The following is a 21664-nucleotide window of genomic DNA, read 5'->3' as shown; positions in this document are numbered from 1 at the left end:
ACAGCTTAGCTAAGTTACCCTGGCTGAAAGTCTCTCGTGAGGTTGTGGTTTTCTCAAGACTCACTAGGGCTGAAAGATCTGCATCCACGCTCACCCACGTGATTGGTGGCAAGATTCAGCTCCTCAAAGACTAAGTGAGCCCACATTGGGCTCTGCACTGAGTGTAGAGCCTACTTGGGAATTCTCTCTCTCTCTCTCTCTCTCTCTCTCTCTCAAGTAAAATTTAAACAAATCATTGGCTCCAAGATGTCCCATGGATAGGCCAGGCAAAGCAACAGGTAATTATGGTTGGCAGTGCTTGAGAAGTGAAGACCTGGGGATGTTTTTTCCATGAAGTGTGTTCATGGGCAGCAGAGTCCCTGCGAGGCAGATGCCCAGTGATCAGCTCCCTTCCTTGTGACCTAAAGGACTTGAATAATAGTATCGGGTGTAAGGGTAGGGCTAACCTGTAGCCTTAAGAAATAAGAGCTTTGTTTTAACTCTATAGGTTAAGAGATAACAGCCTTATCCTATCAATCAAGGGATGGATTAGCACTTGATTGGATTGGGGCAAGGGCCTGTTTGAGCTGTTTCCACCTGGGAACTATTCCTTTGTTCTGTTCCCAGGTGATAATAAGACGATGTGGTAGGCTATAAAAACTCTGTACCCTGGCTGTTTGAGACCGCACTCTGGTCAAGAGTGTCGGTCCCGATCAATCAGTTTGCCTTGCCTCTCACTGCAATAAACTTTGTTGTGACTGTCACTGGTGCCCATAGCATTCTGTTTCAGGAGTCGTGTGGATGCAACATCCGGTGCAGAGCACCACCCCACCCCACAAACAGTTGAGGCTCAGTTTGAGCATCCTTCCTCGATCAGAATTAACTTAGACTAGGGCAGGACAGAGTCACAACAGAAACCTCAGTAAACCCTACTGTGAGGAACTGAGAAGAGGAATGTGTTTAGGAGATGACATTGGGTTGACCCACAGTCCTCAAATCTTGAGTACCATAGAGTAGAGTGGCTTCTACCCCACCCACAAAGTATCCCAACCTCCAAAAGGGGACACTCAGACAACATATGCCAAAAATGTCGGAACCCCACAGGCCCAAATAACCAATTTTATTAGAGACTTTGAGGGTGAGCAGACCACCCTCATGCCTTCTCTTCTGTGTTCTGAGAACTCTGGGCCTCCGGCCTACTTTCTAAAGCCATGCTGGAGCAGAAAACATCTCAAATGCTTCATAAAACCAAACTTTCGGGGGGCTGATGGATTATGTGGGGCTCCATTTAGGTTCTCAGGTTCCCCTTGACCCTGGAAGCGCTCTGCCTTGGGAAGAGCAGCCCCAGCATAGCAGTGACCTGGTGGCTGAAGGTCCCTCTCCAGAGAAGTATGGACTCCACGGCTGTGCTCTCTCACATGTCGGTCACCCACTTTGGGAAGCAGGGTAGGATCAGGACCCCTCAGGCTCAGGTTGGGGACTGAGTGCTGAGGCTTGGCCAGGTGTGGAGACCAGGATACCTTGTTTAAAAGGATCATGCTCCACCTTGATGCAGCAGAGTGAAGACTATATTTGAAGCTGGAGGTGTTTGTGGAACAGGAGGAAGGCTGCTGCCCAGCCCCTCCTCTCTCTGCAGACTCCAGCCTCCCTCTCCTCCCATGTGGAGGCAGCTGACATTTAAGTCCGGGGGACTTAGGAACCTCCCGGGATGTGCACTCCTTTCTCCAGTGGTCGTGGCCTGCCCTGAAGTATGAGGTCCTCATTCTGCAGGGAGCCCTCTCTGCCACCTGGGAGACTCCTGGCCTGACTGTTTTCCTGTCCCTGTTGTTCTCACTGGGACAGTGAGCCTCTCTGGAAGGCTCTTGGCCACACCAGCTCCTAGACTGTGCTGCGGGCCTGGGGTTCCTGTGAGCAGTGGGCTTGGCTCTAGGAGGAGCCTCTTCTTGGACAACCTGTGGTTCTCTGGCGCCTCCTGGCGGCCTGACTCTCCCAGGCTTTTTGGAATGGATGGAAATGCCCATGGGCTTGCACCGGTGTGGCCCACATTTCTCCAGAGCTCTGGCCCGTGTAGGAAGTTTTGAGCTTTGTCTTTCTGGGGGCTGAACCCTCTGGGACCTCTCAGTTGACTTAAGGCCTGGCCTGAAGCCCTTGGCCTCACAATGCCTTTCCTGCCGTTGTTGGACCTCACAGGCTGTGTATAATCCAGGGAGCCTCACCCCAGCAAGGGGCAGTGGGCAAGGTCCTAACAAGTTAAAGAGCAAATGGGACTCCAGGACCCGCTGGGGGAGGCCCCATTTCAGGTGTGCAATCTTCCGTCGCATGAGGGACTCCAGGAGGAGTCTTTGGCTCTTTTTGAGGACTGGCCACTTGGGCATGACAGTGAGGACAATGGGAGCACCCACCAGAGCTGTGGCAGCTTGGGGGGCTTGGCCACGTGAGGTGGAGGGGCAGACTGAGGGAAGGCCGAGGGAAGCAACCAGAAACTGTAAATTCTGGAGCTGCCGAGTCAGGCCAGGAGCCTTTCCTGGATCCACCTGTTTATCCCTTTGTTGGCTTCTCTGGGCTTCAGGTGGGGGCTGCTGGGAGGCTAGACTGACCTCCTCTCTGTGTTTCTTGGCAGAGGCCGTGCTCTGGCTGACCAAATGCTCTCCCTCCCCACTGGTAAACAGGAAGTGTTGACAGGGGGCAGAGGCCACTGCTTGTTCCTGTTCCATGGCCCTGTATCCACAGCCTGTGAGGGCTGGGGGCCCCCCGCCCCCAGAAGAGTCAGCTGGGAGACTGCCTTCAGCAGCATCGTTTCCTCTGACCTGCTCCTCGCCTCCTCCTCTTGGAACGTGAGGACCTCCGGCCTCCTCAGCTCTGCACTTTCTCAGGCTCCCCACAGCCTGGATTTCAGCAGCCTCATCTCCAGCCTTGTTCTGGTTCCCTTGCCCTTGTATCTGGATCTCTCCATCAATTTCGCTTCTTAACAGTCCCTGGCCATCTCCCCCAGGAGCCTGGGTGTCTGTACCGTCATCACCTGCGGTCCCTCTCAGGTTTGTCTTCTGTTGTGTGTGAGTGTCTGCACCATGCTCACCTCCCCTCTGCTCCTGGTTCTCCCACTCTGATGAACAGCTCTTTTCATTAACTTTGCTATTTATTAGTCCCTGGGACCCTCCCCTAAGTCCCTGGGGTTTCCCACCATCCTCACTTCCAGCCCGTCTCTGGCTTCTCCTCCCCAATGTCTGATTTTCCTCCTTCTTTCCTCTAGTCTGCTCCCAATTGTTCCTCCCTGCAGAGTGGCTCTCTCCAGTTTCATTATCTAACTGTCCCTGGTTCTCTCTCTCAGGCCTCTGGGTCTCTACAACATCTTCACTTTCAGCTTCTCTCTGGTTTCTCTTCTCTGGAGCCTGAAGTTTGGTTCCATTCTCACCTCCTGTCTGCCGCTGGTTCTTCCACTCTGATAAATGGGTCTCTCTATCAATAACACCTTTTAACTGGCTCTGGTTTTCTTCTCCAGCTTCCCAGGTCTCCGTATCATCCTCACCTCCAGCTTCTGTCTGACTTGTCTTCTCTGGAGCTTGGATCTCTGCACCATTCTCCTCTCCAACCTGCTCCTCTTTCTTCCATTCTACTGAATGGGTTTCTCCATTAATTTTGCTTGTTAATTCTCCCCTGTTGTCAGCCTCAGATGCCTCTGTGTTGGCCCCATCCTTGCCTCTAATGTATTCCCGATTCTTCCACTTGGGTGTATGAATCTTGCCATTAATTTTACTACTTAACTGACCCTGGTTTTCTTCCCCAAGTTCCAGGGCCTCTTTGCTATCTTCATCTTTAACCCCTCTCAGATTTCTCATCCCTAGTGCATGAACACCCATATTATTCTCATCTCCAAACTTCTCCTGGTTCCTCCTCTCTGGTGGATGGGTGTCTGCATGAGTTTCATGTCTTACTTGTCCCTGGTTCTCTGCCTCAGGAGCCAGGGTATTTATACTGTCCTCATCTCCATCTTTTCTCTGCTCTCTCTTCTCTGTTGCCTGAGTTTCTGCTCTGTGTTCACCTCCAGTCTGATCCTGATTCCCCCAACAGGGTGTGGCAAACTCTCTGTCAATTTTGCTTCCACTCTGGCCCTGATCCCCCCAACATGGCATCTCCCATTCTCTGTCAATTTCACTTACTGCTGGTCTCTGGTCTCCCCACCATGGTGCCTGGATCACGACCCAATCCTCCACTTTTATCTCCCTAAGGTTCTTCCTTCTAGATACCTGGGTTTCCCCAGCATCCTTCCCCCTTCTCAGGCCTTGGTTTCTCCACCCCACTAGAAGTTCATGTTTCAGTTGTTTCCAAATCTCTCCCCTACATGCTTGGATCTTCCCAGCTTTCTCACTTCCACCTTCATCTTGCTTCTCCCGCCCTAGGGTCTGGATCTCTGTAACATTCTCACGTCCAATGCATTCCTGTTTTCTCCACCCCAGGGCCTGGGTGTCCACACCCTCCTCTCTTTTTACTTCTCCCAGGTTCTCCCTCCCAGATACCTGGGTTCGCAGAGCATTCTCACCTCCAATCTGGGCCTTGTTTCTCCTCTCTTGTGCCTGAATTTCTATAGCAGCATCATCTCTAATCTTGTCTTGCTTTCCCCACCCTGACACCTGGGCCTCCTTACCATCCTCACTTCTAGTCCGGCCCTGCTTCCCCAATCCTTGGGTGTGGGTCCCTCCTTCATCCTCTCCTCTGGCCTCTTTCTTGTTCTTCTCAAATGCCTGGGTCTCTACAGCATCCTCATTTCTACTCTTATCCTGGTTCCCCCACTTTGGTGTTTGAGTCTCTGCATCAGCTTTACATCTTAAATGTTCCTGGTTCTCTGCCGTATGTGCTTGGGTTTCAGGAGGATTCTCACCCTCAGCCTCCCTCTTGTTTCTGTTCTCTAGTTCCTGAATTTTAGCTCTATTCTCAATCCCCATCTGGTCCTGGCTCTTTGGCCCTGGTGTCAGGATATCTCCATCAGTCTTACTTATTACTAGTCTCTGGCTTCTCCACTCCAGGACCTTGGTCTCTGCATCATCCTGCATCTCAGAGTTCACTGGGAGCTGCCTTCCAGTTGCCTGGATCTCCCGAGCACCCTCCCTACTGCTCTCTGTCCCGTTCCCCCACCCTACAGCCTGAGTCTCTCTACTATCCTCTCTGCCTAGCACCTGGTTTTCCGTCCCTAGTGCCCAGGCCTCTTGTGGGCAGACCCAGGACTTCCAGGGGGACACTCCCACTTGGTTGGAAGGACCCGGCAGGAACTCTCCGGAGCAGAAATGCACCCTCTGAGACGAAAGGAGGTTTGAGAGAGAGGTGGCTAGCGTCATGGGTGTGAGGTGGGACCTCATGCTAACAACAAGCTCCAGTGGCACCAGCTCTTCCTGGGAGTGGACAAACAGCTGCTCCATCCTTTGGTACATGTCCAGGGAAGGGGATGATGGCCTGCAAATCAGGTGAGACTGCTCATCACTGAGACACCAGGGTACCGGCCGTGCTTCCCGAGCACTGTCCTGAGGGAGCATACAGATGCTTGAAAAAGAGGTGGTGCGAAAGATGGGATCAGAAGGAGTGTGGAAATCCCAAGGTGGGTCCTGACACGGGTGCTGCCAAGAGACCAGGTATCGGGTCCAGGATTCCTGGAGGCTCCTCCGGTGTTCAGACATCTTCTTTTGTGCCCGTTGTTGGACGTGAGCCTCCAGGCCACGGAAATCTCCAGGACTGAAGGAGAATTCAGGGGTCAGCCTCAAACAAGTGTCATGTCTCGTGGAGGGCACCGCCCACTTCTGCGGTGGCATCTGTAGTTGAGAATGGGGAAACGAAATCCTTGCTCACACACTCTCATCTAATTCTCACAGATTAGAATTACAATCCCCACTGTCCAGATGGGGATTCTGGGGCTCAGAAAAGAGGGAATCATTTCTTTTAGGGTATTCATTCAAGACCAAAAAAGAGTTTACTCCAGGCCAGGCACTATTCTAGATGCTGGGGTTACCAACATGAACAAGACGAAGTCCTTCTTGGGAGCTATCTTCCAGATATGGAAGACATAATAACCAAGTATACAACATGTTAGGTATGAAAAGTGTTCGGGTGGAAATAAAAGTGGAATGGCGATGGGGTTAATCTCTTTAGAAAGGCTGGTCACAGAAGGCCTCTCATTCTCAGAGGAGGTGACATTTGACTGGAGACCTGAGTGAAACAATGGGCAACTAAGTGACATCTGAAGAAAGAGCACTGAAGGCAGAGGAGACATTCGTGCAAAGGCCCTGAGGTCAGAACAAGGCCACGTGCATCAGAACATCAAAGAGTCCCTATGCCCAGAATGAAACAAGTGATGAAGACAGCCGTGGGAGGTGAGGTCAGAGAGAAATGTAGGACAAATCACGCGGGGCCTTGGACTTATGGTTAGGAGTTGGTGTTTTATTCTGAGTTTGACAGGGAGTGTACCTGTAAGAGCTGTTTCAGGACTTCGAGGGGCAAAATTCTATGATCCTTTTTTTCTTTTTTTTAATTTTTTTAACATTTATTTATCATTGAGAGACAGAGAGTATGAGCAGGGGAGGGGCAGAGAGACGGGGAGACACATAATCTGAAGCAGGCTCCAGGCTCCGAGCTGTCAGCGCAGAGCCTGATGTGGGGCTCGAACTCACAAACCATGAGATCATGACCTGAGCCAAAGTCGGTCGCCTGACCAACTGAGCCACCCAGGTGCCCCTATGATCCCTTTTTAAAAATTGGTTATTGGGATACCTGGATGGCTCAGTCAGTTAAGCGTCCGACTTCTGCTCAGGTCATGATCTCATAGTCCGTGAGTTCAAGCGGTGTCGGGCTCCGTGCTGACATTCTGTGTCTCCCTCTCTGTCTGCCCCTCCCCCACTCGTTCTCCCTCTCTGTCTCTCTGTCTCTCTCTCTTTCAAATAAACATTACAAAAATTTTAATTAAAAAATTGGTATTTAGGGGGGCACCTGTTGGGGATGAGCACTGGGTGTTGTATGGAAACCAGTTTGACAATAAATTTCATAATAATAAGAAAAACATTGGTTCTTGCTCACAAGCATCATGTAAGGCCTAAGCCAGGTGCAAAAGAAGACCTACCATGCCCAAACTAGTCTATGTTATTAGGAATCAGCATAGTTATGACTGCAAACTTCTGGGCTGCAATCGTGGTCTGATTCTTAATCTGGATGCCACACGTGGATGTATTCAGTTTGTGAAAAGAAAGAAAGAAAGAGAGAGAGAAAGAAAGAAAGAAAGATCATTTTGTTGGCTGCATGGAACATTGTACTTGGCTGAGAGAGACTGCAGGAACCAGGCAGAAGGCAGTGCTACAGTGTAGGTGAGACATGAGGGAGACTTTGCCCAAGGGACTGTTGGGGAGGTTTCGAGAAGTGATCAGATTTGAGGTATGGCTAGCAAGTAGAGCCCATAGGACTTGTAGAGGCAGAGTGAGGGAGGGAGGGAGGGAGGGAGAGAAACTAAAGTGACTGCTGGGTTTGGGGCCTGGCGGTGCTCCCCCTGACCAATCTAAGCTCCCCCCGTTCCCACACAGGGCAGAGAACAGGGTCCTCATAACAAGTGAATGAGCCAATCGTGGTGCCCGAGGGAAGGAGGTGTGTGGGGGCGCCCTCACCTTGGTGACCTTCCTCATGCTGGGGTGGGTCCTGGTGACCCGGTGCCAACAGCTCTGGACCTGCCAGATCAGAAAGAGGCAGAGCACGAGCAGGTTGCCACAGCACCGAGGGTCCCTGCAGCTGCGATCCTCAGAAAGTAGGCCCCGCACTGGCTCCCACTCAGGGCCCTGGAATGGTCCCACCACAGCACAGGCGCCCAGCAGTGGCAGCAACATGACAAAGCTTCAGTGAGCAGGTGGTGTCAGGGAGATGGAGGGCAGGACTGCGATGGGTGACCCAGCCAGTCTGGGGTGTGGTAATCCCCGCCACATAGTGCCCCTGTCACTGAGGCTACCTCACAAAGGAGCCACAGCTAAGCTAGTTCCAGCTCCTGAACCTGGCACCGGAGCTGGCTAACATGTCCTCAGTGCAGGCAAGGACAGCACTGGGGGACTGCCCAAAAGGAAGGAAGAGGTAGAAGAATTCATTTTATTTATTTTTATTTCTTTTTTTAGAAGAATTCATTTTAAATATCCCGTCTTCTGGAATGAAGAGATTATATTCCCCCCATGTGTGATGGGGTGACGTAGCCGCGGTCTGTGTGATTTCTTTCTTCCTATTCGGTGCTTTCGTCCATGTGTCCATCTGTCTATCCACCACCAGACACTTAACGAACACTGTATTGAACACGTGTATCCTTGTTTGATCACCACGCATCCCTTCCTCTTTGCTCACAGTATTTTGGTTTTCTGTCGGGGATTACTTTTGCCATCTCGGGATCTGTGTTGGTAGGAGGATAAATGCCACCCTGAAGATTGTCTTTCACCCGAAGGTTATACTCAAAATTTTAAATAATGGAGCAGGAAGGGACACCAGTCAATCAGAAGGGCCAGGCCTTGACCCTTTAATCACAGCATTTTAAGTGTTACTGAGCACCCCAGGAGAGGGGCATCACCTACTTACCAACCAGCTGTGATGTACTTCTCTATATTAAGAACCCAATATGCCACACGATGTATCCTGACTGAATCACCCCAGCTTATACCTGATACTCTCCCGCAGAACAGAGATTCAAGGTGGGAATAGGAAGCTGGTGAGAAAAAGACAAAGAAAAGGAGCCCATGACAGCTAGGAACTGACCCAGTTCTACCAGTTAAGACTCGGCGTTGCTAGGAGCTGGCCTGACACTCACAGCTGGGCCTCAGCATTCTCCTGTTCAACATAAACGATTTCATGTCGATAAGATCATTAAGATGCCCAATCATAGAACTATTCACATCTCCTGATGACATCTAATCAGAGCAGACCCCGGTTCCTTGAACCCTCCCCCAAATCACCTAATAGAACCCCAATCCTACAGTAAATCCTTTCAAACACCCTCTTTTTGAGAAGACTTATCATTTCCCATGGTGTGCATTCTCCCTTGATGCAGTAAGAATTAACACTTTGGGTGTGTTCCCAGTAGTCCTTGGCTGGAGGGCACTAACAGTGGAGTGAGACTCTGGGACTGGTTCTGCTCTCACAACCAGCTCCCCTGGAATCTGTGGGCTCCATGACAGAGTTTTTTCCTAAACTCCATTTTGATTGCTTGCTAGCAAAAATCCGTAAGTGAAACAGGTACCTCCTTTGGGCCAGTCATAGTGCTAGAAGATAGGTATCCAAAGTACCCAAGGCATCTACAAACTCTGCTCTCATAGAGCTCTCAGTGTAGTTCAAAGGTGGACACTGAATAAAAGGAAGTTTGACAAGTGCCATAAAGGGCAAATACAGGGGGTTTGTGGGTCTATCCAGCAGGGGCAGTTACCTGGTCTGGATGATCAGGGAGGCTTCACTGAAGAGGTGATGAGCAGGAGCTAGCTAGGCAAAACAGTGGAGCACAGTGCACACAACAAAGGGTGATAGATGGGGTTGGAAAAATTGGGGTGTGCTCAGGGGAGAAAAAGAAAGTGGGTAGAGCTGTATTATGGAGATGGGGGTGAGGACTGGTGGAGTGGGTCCTAGTAAGCCATGGCAAGGATTTAGAGTTTTAAGCACAGAAGTGTATAAAAAACAAATTTCTAAGACAAATTGATCTTGAGCATATGTCAACATATTAACTTACTAGCAAGGGAAACAACAAAATACAAAAGGGGGAGCTAGCTCTAAGAGAATTTGGAAATTGAGTTATATAATTGGGAAGCAGATTAATTAGGTGAAGTGTACTGTCTCCTTACTCATGGAAATAAAAACATCAAGTCCCATCAGTCTTCACTGAAGAGACCTGGGATATGATGGTCCAAAATGCCAGGTAGGCCAAATAACAACGGGAAATTGTTATAAAGGACATCAAAAAAGCTAGGATGCCTGGGTGGCTCAGTTGGTTGAGCGCCCAACTCTTGATTCTGGCTCAGGTCATGATCTCACAGTTCATGGGATCGAGCCCCGTTGGGCTCTGTGCTAACAGTGTGGAGCTTGCTTGGGATTCTCTCTCTCCCCTTCTCTCTCTACCCCTGTCTCTCAAAATAAGTACTTTCTCTCTCAAAAATAAGTAATAAAAAGCATTTTGTAAAAAGGACATCAGGGGCACCTGGGTGGCTCAGTCGGTTGGGCATCCGACTTCAGCTCGGGTCACGATCTCACAGTCCGTGAGTTCAAGCCCCACATTGGGCTCTGTGCTGACAGCTCAGAGCCTGGAGCCTGCTTCAGATTCTGTGTCTCCCTCTCTTTCTGGCCCTCCCCTGCTCATGCTCTGTCTCACTCTCTCTCTCAAAAATAAATAAACATTAAAAAACATTTTTTAAATATATAAAAAAAGTAAAAAGGACATCAAAAAAGCAAATGATAAGGACATGTCTATGACTGTAAATTGAATAAGGTTTAATTCCCCAACAATGGTGGCTGATACATCTAACTAATATGGAAACGTGAAACAGGATCTGAGAGGTGAACAGCAGTATCCAAACCACAGGTTCTACTTTTTTTTTTTTTTTTTTTTTTTAGAGGGTGGGGGAAGGAGCAGAGGGAGAGGGAGAGAGAGAATCTTAAATCAGGCAGCATGGAGGCTGATACAGGGCTTGATCTCCAGAGCCTGAGATCACGACCTGAGATGAAATCAAGAGTCGGACACTTTATTAACTGAACCACTCAGGTGCCCTGTCACAGGAGCTACTCTTAAACAGGAAGCATCTGTGGGTATTTCTCAATTCGGAGACAAATTTTGTTCTTCAACAAGTCGTACGTGAGGTGGGGTGCCTGGGTGGCTCAGTCAGTTAAGCATATGACTCTTGATTTCAGCTCAGGGCATGATCTCATGGTTCCTGAGGATTCTCTTAGGATTCTCTCTTAGGATTAGGATTCTCTCTCCCTCTCTCTCTCTCTCTTTCTCTGCCCCTCCCCTGCTCATGCACACACACTCTCTCTCAAAATAAATAAACTTAACAAAATGATTTGCATGAGGTGAAGTTTGATGGAGGAATTTTTGGTGTAATGAATGTTCCATCCTGGATCCAGTTCAAACCCATCACGTTGCCCCATACCACAACCGGTTTCAAGCATAGCAACCAGATGGAGTGGAAGCAACCCAGGCCAATAGCCAAAATCGCAAGGTCCAGTTCTGGTTCAGCCACTGCCTCACTCTGTGACTTTGGGCAAGGAGCTTCCCTTCTCTGGGCCTTAGTATCTGTAAAATGAAGAGATTGCTGCATGATTCCTAAGGGTCCTTCCAGGTCTCTACTAGGTTTCCGAAATAGTTAACTGGAACTAGCATATAATGGTCCAGTTTGGGCTGATCCCAGTGGTCCCGAGATGTGCCTGGTATCATGTTGGAGAGAAAAGAGTGAGGGCCATAACAATCAGGAAGGACTTCTTGGAGGTGGTGAGGCACGAGTCTAGCTTTGAATAATGGAGATTTGGAGCAGCCTAGAGAAAAGAGCAGTGCGCTGGCCAAAAGAAACTGCTTGTCCTATGACATCTCCAAACTCAACCTGACAGAAACTCAACCCTCACCCCCAAACCTGTTCTTCTTCCTGAATTCCCTACTCAAAGGATTCCATTTCTGGTGGACTCCACACTTCCCACCAAATTTTCACAAGGATATCTAAATATGGAGGAAAACATTTAGGGTTACCCATCATTCTCTCCATACTGTTCCCTCACCAGTGTAAAAAAAAGATGATTTTGAAAGCTCAAGAATATGCTTAAAGATAAATAGGCAATGGAATGATGACATCATTGAAACCTTTCGTTCTGGGTGTTTGTCCGTGTGTGTATGTATGAATGTTTCACTTATTCTCCCTGCCAGAAATGTGTGGTATGATGATAACAAAAACAGCAAATTACTGTCCCTCGCCTAGAAACGACTTGGTTCCCCTGCGGGCGCCCTTGAAAAACGAGGTCCGTCCGCCTGCAATGGCGTCACTTCCGTTTCCTGCCGCGCGCGGCCATTTCCACTCCTCCGGCGCGACTTTCCGGCCGAGGCGCGCGCTCCCGCCCTGACGTCAGCTGCGCTCCCAGACGGGTGGCGAGACCGCGGAGTCGCAGCTATGGTGAGTGCGTGCGCGTGGTGGAAGGGCTGGGACGCGCGAGACTCCGGGACCGGTTCACTCACTAGGCTGCCGGGGCTTTGAACGTACGCTGTCTCGATCGCCCGGCGCGGGGTCAGAGCTCCAGCGGCCGCGGAGTCCCAGGCTCCTCCCCCCGACTTAGAATTCGGACCGCCGCGGGGCCCCAACAGCTCCGCTCGAGGTTAGAACTCGGAAAGTCAGGGTCCCAACAGGCTGTCGGGGGTACTTTGCAGCTACTCCGTGCGCGTGGCTGGAAGCCTCCGGGGAGTGAAGGAGTCCTGGCCCAGCGTGGGAGGAAACAGACCAACCCACGTGGGAGAGAGTAGAAAGTTGGATGAGAAAACCAGGCTCCGTCTTTCTTATTTCTCTTGTTGGGGATCGCTAGAGGATGGTGGGGAACCCTGAATTCAAATCAGCCTCCCCTACCCCACTTAACCCATTTGTCGATGTTCAGGAGAGGGAGGTCTAGATCTCCATGGGTCTGAGCCTTAGTGCCCAACCCCGAGTTACACGTGCCGGGGACTTGGCGTTTGAGGGCCTTTGGCGGCTGTGGTAAATGTGGAGTGATTCCGAACCCCGGCTTGGGTTGCTGCGAGGCGGCAGTCTCAAATCAGAGGTCTCGGTAGCACCACGTGCGGCTTCTCTAAGCTGTTGGTGATCTCCAACCCTTAATCAACTCCTGTAGCTTGGTAGCTAGTTTTGTTTGGTACTTGGTAAGGAAAGAAGAGTTTACAAAGCACTTCCACCAACATAGGGAGGTTTAATCCTTCCAACGGAGCGTGGATCCGGTTGGGCAGCTTCCTCCTTTCCTTCCCCCTACCCCCTATTTTGAAGTTAGTATGTGGCTGAGCCTTGAACTTGAAGCTTCTAAACCAGTGCTCATTTTACGGAATTCTACGGAAAGTTTTGGAATAGGATGGTCTCGAGTTAAACTTAAGAGAAATTTTCCTCGGGGTCCATGAGTGGCTCGGTTGGGTAGGCACCCGACTTCAGCTCAGGTCATGATCTCACTTTTCCTGAGTTCGATCTCTGGGTTGGGCTCTGTGCTGACAGCTCAGAGTCTGGAGCTGCTTCAGATTCTATGTCTCCTTCAGTCTGTCTGCCCCTCCCCGGCTCGCACTCTGTCGCTCAAAAATAAACATTAAAATTTTTAAAAAAAGAGAGAAATTTTCCTCAACTGTAAAATGGGGATAAAAGATGAATGAGAGTGGGGAAAGATTTAAATGAGAATGCATGTTAAGCACCTAATCCTAATACTTGGTACCGTGTTAATGAGCACGCCTTGTTAAATCCAAACCTTGCTGGGTTTTGTTTGTCTGGTGTACAGGGAGACCAAATAGATCAAGCTAGGGATCAAAGTTAGCTAGCAGTATTATTTCATTCGTTCACTCATATAAATAACCCTTGAAAAACTTAAAAGGAATAAATACAAAGCAAAATTTCAGTTACTATTTATGAGCTAGGTAGTTTGTTTTAAAGTTGAGCCAACTTTTTATTGTTGACTGATACTGAAACAATAAGGTGAGGCCTCTTTAGTTGTTTGGGCTCCTGAAGTCTTCCCTTTTTGTGCATTTAATGTTTTGTTGAGAATTGAGAATCCTAAGTTCCAGAAAGGGGTTGTTGGAGCTGCAATTTAAAGTAGACTTTTGAGGAGTGATTGGGATTAAAGTGTTGTTGAGCCCTTTTATGTTTAGGAGGAGGACACCAGTGTGGATGAGCATTAGATTTTGATAAGTCAAGGACATGTGTTGTGGTCTCTGAGGTAGCCACCAAAAGAATAAAGATAACATAATTCCAAGCCAGTAGAGGGAATAGTAGAATGAAAAAATAATAAACCCAGAGGAAGGAAAGAAAGAAAATGAAACATAGCAGTTAGGACAAATAGAAGGCACAAAAGAAGGAAGATTTGAACTTAATGTTATCAGTACTTAAATAAATATAGGAGATTAAGTGCTTCTGTTAAAACAGATTAAAGTAGAAAGTATGGTAAATGTATACCAAGTCAAAAGGTGTGATGTAGCCTAAATATAAACATCAAAAAGAAGTAAGTTTTAAGGTGAAAGGCAACTGAAGATAGTGGCTAAAAAAAGATATGTGCTTCAGATTCGGTGTCTCCCTATCAAAAAATAAATAAACATTAAAAAAAATTTTTTTTTAAGGGGCGCCTGGGTGGCTCAGTTGGTTAATTGTCCGACTTCAGCTCAGGTCATGATCTCACGGTTTGTAAGTTCGAGCTCCATGTGGGGCTCTGTGCTGACAGCTCAGAGTCCTGGAGCCTGCTTCAGGGTCTGTGTCTCCTTCTCTCTCTAACCCTCTCCCATTCGCTTGCTCGCTCTCTCAAAAATAAAGATTAAAAAAAAGTTTTTAAATAAGGTATGAATAAAATAAAATTGATACAATTATAAGAAGAAATGGACAAATATGCAATTATATAGCATTTAAGTATATAAATGATAGTTGGTGAATCCAGAACATCAGTGTGGAAAGAGGATTTGAACAACACCATCAATAAACTTGATCTGCTGGTCATAGTGAATCTAGTGAACAAAATTATGGAAATTTGAAAACAGAACTAAATGATAGTGAGAATACCACACACAACAGCTAAAGTATTACCTGGATCTTAAAATGCTTATGTTGGAGGGAAAGGAGCTATAAAAAGGTAGGAAAAGAATGAAAAGACAAAACACCAAAGAAAAGCAGAAATTACTGAAATAGCAAACAGATCTGACTTATAGGATGGACAGAATCAGAAGATTTTCTCTGAAAAGTCCCCTCCAGCGAGATTAATCAGGAAAATAAGCAAAAGAGATGAAAGTGAGGAGTAACAAACATGAAGGACTTATAATCTTCAGATATTAAAAAGGATATTTGAACAGTTTGATAGCTATAAATACAGAAACTGAGATGAAGTGAACAAATGCCTGAAAAAAAGTGTATCAAAACCAATTTAAGTACGAATTTAAAACGAATAAAGAAATTTAAAAAAATTTTTAACAGGAGGGGTGGCTGGATGGCTCAGTCTGTTAAGTGTGCAACTCTTGATTTCGGCTGGAGTCGTGATCTCATGGTCTGAGATTGAGCCCCACAGCTCCTGAGCTGGCAGTGTGGAGCCTGCTTGGGATTCTCTTTCTTCCCGTTCACTGCGAGCTCTCTCTCACTCTCTCCCACTCTCTTCTCTCTCTCTCAAAATAAATAAACATTAAATTTTTTTTGACCTGAAAAAAACCCTATACCTAGTTGTTGTTTTTTTAAAAACCCTATACCTAGTTTTTAAAATAGCTTTATTGCAATAATTTGTGTACTATAAGAAGTTCACCTGTGTGAAGTGTATAATTCAGTGGTATTTCATATATTTACAGAGCTGTGCAACCATTGCTATAGAATTTTAGAACATTTTTATCATCTCTTCCCCCCAAGAAACCTTATGTCCATTAGCTAATGGATATAAAGTTAAAAACCTATTTAAGTTGGTTTTATCTCAGGAATGCAAACTTCGTTTTAACATTAGAAGAACCGTAAAAAATTAAAGGAAAACATTTTTCATCTGAGTCAGCACAAAATCTGATCGAATTCAACATCAATCTGTTTAAGAAGAAATTCTTTTTTGGGGCGCTTGGGTGTCTCGGTCGGTTAAGTGTCCGACTTCAGCTCAGGTCATGATCTCACGGTTTGTGAGTTTGAGCCCCGCATCAGGCTCTGTGCTGACAGCTCAGAGCCTGGAGCCTGCTTCTCATTCTGTGTCTCCCTCTCTCTTTCTCTCTGCCCCTCCCTGGCTCTCACTGTCTCTCTCAAAAAAATAAGCATTAAAGAAAAAAATTTTTTAATGTTTGTTTATTTTTGAGACAGACCATGCATGGGGGAGGGACAGAGAGAGAGAGAGACAAACACAGAATCCAAAGCAGGCTCCACCCTGTCATCATAGAGCCTGACATGGGGCTCGAAGAATTTACAAACCATGAGATTATGACCTGAGCTAGAGTCGGCTGCCTAACCGACTGAGCCACCCAGGAGCCCAAGAAATTCTTAATATAGTAGGAAACAGTGAATTTTCTTAGCCTGAAATATCTAGGAGTAAATCTAAAAGATATTAAGCCTTTTGTAAAAATTGTAAAGCCTTACTGAGAAGTACCGAGTTAAGCATATATGTTTAAATTGACAGATTCTGCATACTAAAGGTCCTTTACCCAAATTGGGATTGTATCAAATCTACGTATCAGATTATCCCAGCACATTTTTGTGGGCCTTGAAAAGCTGATTCTAGAATGTAAGGAGACGAGCAGACCAATAATGGGGAGACCTTTTTCCCACTTCTTCTGGGAACTCTAGCCCTCACTTAATTCCACATCACCCTGGAACCACTGCAGTTTCAGGGACCAGGCGTTTGGTGCAATCTCACGCTCGATGTCACTTCCGCTGACGTCACCACTGCGTCACTTCCTGCTTCCTTGCGGGTGGGTCATTTCTGTGTCCTTGCGGTGCTGGGCAGGAGACCACCGAGGCAGACGCGATGGTGAGTGCTCCCACCGGGGCGTCACCCACGGGTCACCACTTAAGACTGGGGTGCCGCGCGCTGCGTGCCGCGGTCCAGCCTCCAAAACCGGGGTTAGAGCGGGCCGCAGCGGGCGAACCACGCGTTGCTCGCGATGGTAACGTGGGGTGCGTCCAAGTTTTATATATAAATACATATATTTGTAAAAAGAATCACAGGGAAAACAAATGAGAAATTAATGAAAATGCTTGAACTCGAGAGGTAGGGATGAGGAAGAAGGAATGGTTTAAGCAGGCCCCTCCCAATTCGTTCCCTAAATGGTTTATTTTGAAGCAAAGCCAATGACGTAACACTTTATTCATAGGTGATAAAGTATGTATCTGTAAAATCAGGATTTTTAGCAACTGCAGTGCCATTATAATACCCCAAAATTTAATAATTCCTTAGTATCAAATATCTAATATCAGAATCAAAGGCTTGATCAGATTTTTCTCCTTTCCTTTTGTTTTTCCCCAAGAATACTTGGTCATAGATGTTTTTGTTCTTCAGGAGGGGCAGTGATCACATGGTATCTTTTATGATATTGGTAGCTGTTAATGTCTGGATCCATTAATCTGTGTCTGGATTAATTGATGAATATGGGTTGCAAGATGGTGGGATTTGATTGGCTCATTCCTTTAGTAGGTGGAGTAGTGATACAGTCTGTCTGGGAAAGGCAGGATAAATGCTTTACTGTTTGCCAGTTTTCAGAACAGTTTTAGTTCACTAACAGCTTTGACTTTGGAACCATGTAGATGTGTTACATATTTGAAAAGTAAAATCTTAATTTTTTTTTTAACAAGCTGAATACAAAGGAACCCTAATTGTATATGAAACTGATAAACCACAGGGAAGTATTAATTTGAGTAACTTGAATATCGTACTCTGACTGGGTGGCCTTAGTTGGATATACTGTAAGAACAAAAGGAAATTTTGACCTTGGTGAGCTTGTTGGTAGAGGTACCAACCATTTTGTTGGTACCGACCATTTTGTATGTATTGTAGGGTCAGATGAATGAGAAAATATTTTGATGGATTCCTACCGAGGACAGAGGAAGATTTGAGTATTGGATGGGAAATGGAGAGAGAACTCTGTGCTACATTTCTATAAACGCCTTAATTTTTATTTCAGTAAATTTGGGGCGGAGTGTGGAAATCCCAAATTTAAAAACTGTCCCCATGTGACTCAAGTGGATACTGAGCCATGAGAACCTATTAAAAATCCATTTGCTATAATATTACCAGGCAAGAGAGGCAAATAAAAGTATATCGGCTTTAGTGTACATCATTGGACTATGTAATTGCTAAAATTCTTTTATTCTAATATATTTCAGTTTTTCTGAGTTGGGAATAGGCAGCCAGTGTCAGTTACTAAGTGTCTTTCTGAGGGCAGAGGAACAGGGAAGCTGATCACTGTCTCTCTGGGTTGTTGATTATAAAGTATTTTGTGATTTGTCCGGAACAACTTCTGGTTCAGTTTGACTGAGGGTTTGATGACTTCCCCCACTTCCCGCCCCATAGACTGAGGCTGATGTAAATCCGAAGGCCTACCCCCTCGCAGACGCCCACCTCACCAAGAAACTACTGGACCTTGTTCAGCAGTCATGTAACTACAAGCAGCTTCGGAAAGGAGCTAATGAAGGTAAGGCAGCCAGAGGGTGCTTCAGGTGGAGTGATCAGGCACTGGCTCTGGTTTAGATGTCCAACTTGGAAAGAGGGCTGGACACTTGATTGGGACCAGTGGGAGGACTTCAGAGCAGCATTTGGGCAGTAGCTGCTAAAGGTTAACGGTGTAGGAATTCTTTTAGACCCAGTTATTCACATCTATCTTGTGAGGAGAATGAGAGTCGGAATTTGAACTTGGGCAGTGTGGCTCCACAGTCTGTGCTCTTGTTCATACTCCAGCATTAACAGAGTGTGGTCTGGGGACTAGCACTGGGCCACAGAGATATAAGCCATCAGGAGTAAGTGTTTAAACACACATCAGTGTATCACATATCAGTGATATGGGGTGCTGATTTTTCTTCGAAGTTGCATGTGGTGTGAGCCTCCCAGAAATACTGCTTGTGACAGACTGGGATGGTAAAACCCTGATCCTTGATCACAGAGTTCGAGAAATGCTGTACTGCAAAGCCCGTGTGAACGCTGTTGCAGTCAACCAGGCAAGAGGTGGTGGTGACTTGGACAAGTATGGTAGCAGAGAAGAAAAAAGAAGTGGTCTGTTTCAGGATGTGTTGTGACAGAGCTCATGGGTTTGATGGAGGGTTTGAGAAAGGCATTGAGGGTGGCTAATTGGTGATTAAATCCCATATCACTTACCAAAGCCACACTGTAAGACAGAGGATTGCTTGTGCCTGGGGATTTTTGCTCAGAAAGCACTTGTTTCTTTCCCTTGGAAATTGCTTTTTTGTGGCTTCCATGCCCAAGCTCCACCCCCATCCCAGTCACTTATTGGGCCTCGTGTCCTTCTCTCTTCAGCCACCAAAACCCTCAACAGAGGCATCTCTGAGTTCATCGTGATGGCTGCAGACGCTGAGCCGCTGGAGATCATCCTTCACCTTCCGCTGCTATGTGAGGATAAGAACGTGCCCTACGTGTTTGTGCGCTCTAAGCAGGCCCTGGGGCGGGCCTGTGGGGTCTCCAGGCCTGTCATCGCCTGTTCTGTCACCATCAAAGAAGGCTCACAGCTGAAGCAGCAGATCCAGTCCATTCAGCAGTCCATTGAAAGGCTCTTAGTCTAAACCGGCGGCCTGTGCCCCACTCCTCACTGAGTCCTCCCCTTGGGGTTGTGTATCCTATTGTCTGTGTTAGCATGTAGTACCTCCGGCCACGTTCTCTTGTTATATCACAGTACTAAATCCGGGTTTTGCATTTTTGTATTATTTTTGTTTTACGGGGTGTTATCCGTATATTAATCCTCCACCCAGCCCAGTCTCCCATTCTTCTCTGCCATCTTATCCTCCCTTTTGAAAACTGAACTAATGCGAAGAACAGGCGGAGACAGAGTGGTGATTCCATTCAAAGGCAGGGAAGAGCCAGGATAGAGATCTCGTTCCAGCTTTCAGGCGCTGACTTCCCCTTGTGTGCAGGACCTGATGGGTGTAAACACCATTCACTTTGTATCCCTCGTGCCTGGTGTACAAAATCATTCCATAAGCGTTTGCTCTCTATGGAGATTGTGTAGCATTTGGGGAGAAAGCATGTATCCTGTGAGGTTATTAGGTGTATGTCCAAGTGTCGTGTGCTAATCTGCCCCTGCCGTTTGCTTCGGTAATGTGGTTATTGTTCCCCCTCTCCCCCAACTCCTAACCATGCCCCTGAGGGCAGCAGGGCAGCGGCATAGCAAAGATGTGCTGCAGAATTCCAGAAGCTGCCTGAGCAAGTTAGACATGGGGCAGTTGACCTAGGTCTTGAAGGAGTCCAGAGTGGCAAGAGAAAAGAGAATCAACTGATGCTGAAATGAAGAAGTCTCGTGAGTCCCGGAGGCCTGACTGGAAGCTACAGCAGAGATGCTGGAGTCCAGGAAACATCCTCTCTGGTGAATGCAAAGGTCTTCAGTGGACAGTTGGTACCAGCTCTGAAAGCCATGACCCCTGTTCCCTGCCACAGTGTGGGGCAGGTGTGTGTATTCTTCATCACATCAGAAGGACAGTGCTCGTGTGCCGTTCTCGTGAGCATTCTAATAAAGAGATATATTCATATTCCAGTTTAAAGAAAGTGTGGTTCTTGATAGGTATCCAGCTAATACCTGAAATGAAGAACTGTTTCGCATTCTTAGAACAGTGATAGCTTCTCAAACTTTCCACCAAGAGGCTGTGAAAAAGCCATGACCTCCGGTGGTTTTCTAGCAGCTCAAAGTGTCTTGTACCGACATGATCATTGAGGTGTTGCTCTCCCTCTACAAAGGGTTTCCCCGCCTCAGCACTAAGGATGTTTTGGGCTGGAAGATTTTTTATTTTTTAACTTTTTAAAATTTAAATCCAAGTTAGGTTACATATAGTGTAGTAATGATTCTAGGAGTGGGCTGAATGATTCTTTATGGGAGAGGGGGGCCCTGTATGCTGTAGAATGTTCAGCAGCATCTCTGGCCTTTACCCACTAGATGTCAGTAGCCATCGTCTCCCTCCCCGAAGACACTGCCAGGTGTTCCGGTGGCAAAGTCACCCCTAGCTGAGAACTGTTGCAGAATTAGGGCTCCTAGTAGCCTTTGCCACATGCTAGGGAGTTGGGGGTTGTGGCGGGGAGGTGATGACCGAAGCCACTTCTACTTGTTAACCTGAGGGAAAGCACTGTGGGATCCTTGCATCTCAGCAAGAGAAGTTTTCTTCCAGGGTATAGATAATACCATAATGGTCAAATTAGTGCAGGTTATATTTAGTGTTGTCTTGGCCAGCTTGGGCCAGTGTGCACGTTTCAGTCAGAAGCATATGTAGGAAATCCAGAAACCACCCTATCCTGCTAAAGTGTTGTGTGCCTACTGGGCTAGGCGTTGCCTCCAGCTGACTCCAATGTTCAGATACCCCCATCTCCCCACCCCGACCCTGCCAACCCGAGCAGCTTTATATTTGTAGGTGGTGGGGTTCAGGTTGCTTACTATCTTTTGTCCTATATGTACATTTACAATCATACTTTAAAAGAACAAAATAACTTGGGTGGAGGAAGATCAAGTTCAACCTCCACTTGGTTGGGAACTCAGCCTTATCCACTAGAGCTTTAGGAAGTGAGGTGGGGCAGGGGCTCCTGGGATCTTCAGCCCTAGTACCCACTTTACTCTGGAGTGTTAGCTCAGTGGCCACAGCTACATTTTAAGCCTTCAGAGGCCAGGGTGCCCATTTATGATCCTTTGAAAAAACTGGCTCCTGCCTGTCCTGTGTCTGCATCTCCACCATGTTCTGTCTTCACTCGGTGTTTCACATTTGGTTTCTTGAACATTCCAAACGTACTTTCTTCTTGTTGGTTGTATCTCATGTTCCTTTACTGCACTGGTGGCTTTCTTCTC

General features: G+C 47.2%; 1 protein-coding gene and 1 long non-coding RNA gene across 3 annotated transcripts; one reads left to right on the top strand and one right to left on the bottom strand.

The window, feature by feature from the left end:
- Nucleotides 1-1084: 1084 nt before the first annotated feature.
- Nucleotides 1085-7884, bottom strand: LOC132693661 (uncharacterized). The gene is made up of 2 exons (XR_013556623.2): nt 7614-7884; nt 1085-5777 (listed from the first exon to the last, which is right to left on the bottom strand). It is a non-coding gene; the product is annotated as an uncharacterized LOC132693661 (long non-coding RNA).
- Nucleotides 7885-11987: 4103 nt separating this feature from the next.
- On the top strand, nt 11988-20366 carry SNU13 (small nuclear ribonucleoprotein 13). 2 transcript variants are annotated; one of them, XM_078449397.1, is made up of 3 exons: nt 11988-12116; nt 18187-18307; nt 19144-20366. In XM_078449397.1, the coding sequence occupies exons 1-3, from the start codon at nt 12114-12116 to the stop codon at nt 19404-19406; spliced, it is 387 nt and encodes a 128-aa protein (XP_078305523.1). In that variant the 5' UTR covers nt 11988-12113; the 3' UTR covers nt 19407-20366. The 2 variants fall into 2 exon arrangements, with proteins under 2 accessions (XP_078305523.1, XP_060512203.1); XM_060656220.2 differs by lacking the exon at nt 11988-12116 and adding an exon at nt 16516-16647.
- Nucleotides 20367-21664: the final 1298 nt, after the last annotated feature.

The sequence above is a fragment of the Panthera onca genome, chromosome B4, assembly GCF_046562875.1.
Source record: "Panthera onca isolate mPanOnc1 chromosome B4, mPanOnc1 haplotype 2, whole genome shotgun sequence".
NCBI classification, from domain to species: Eukaryota; Metazoa; Chordata; class Mammalia; order Carnivora; family Felidae; genus Panthera; species Panthera onca.
The sequence above is the reverse complement of the archived record's forward strand: the minus strand, read 5'-3'. Positions and strand labels throughout refer to the sequence as shown.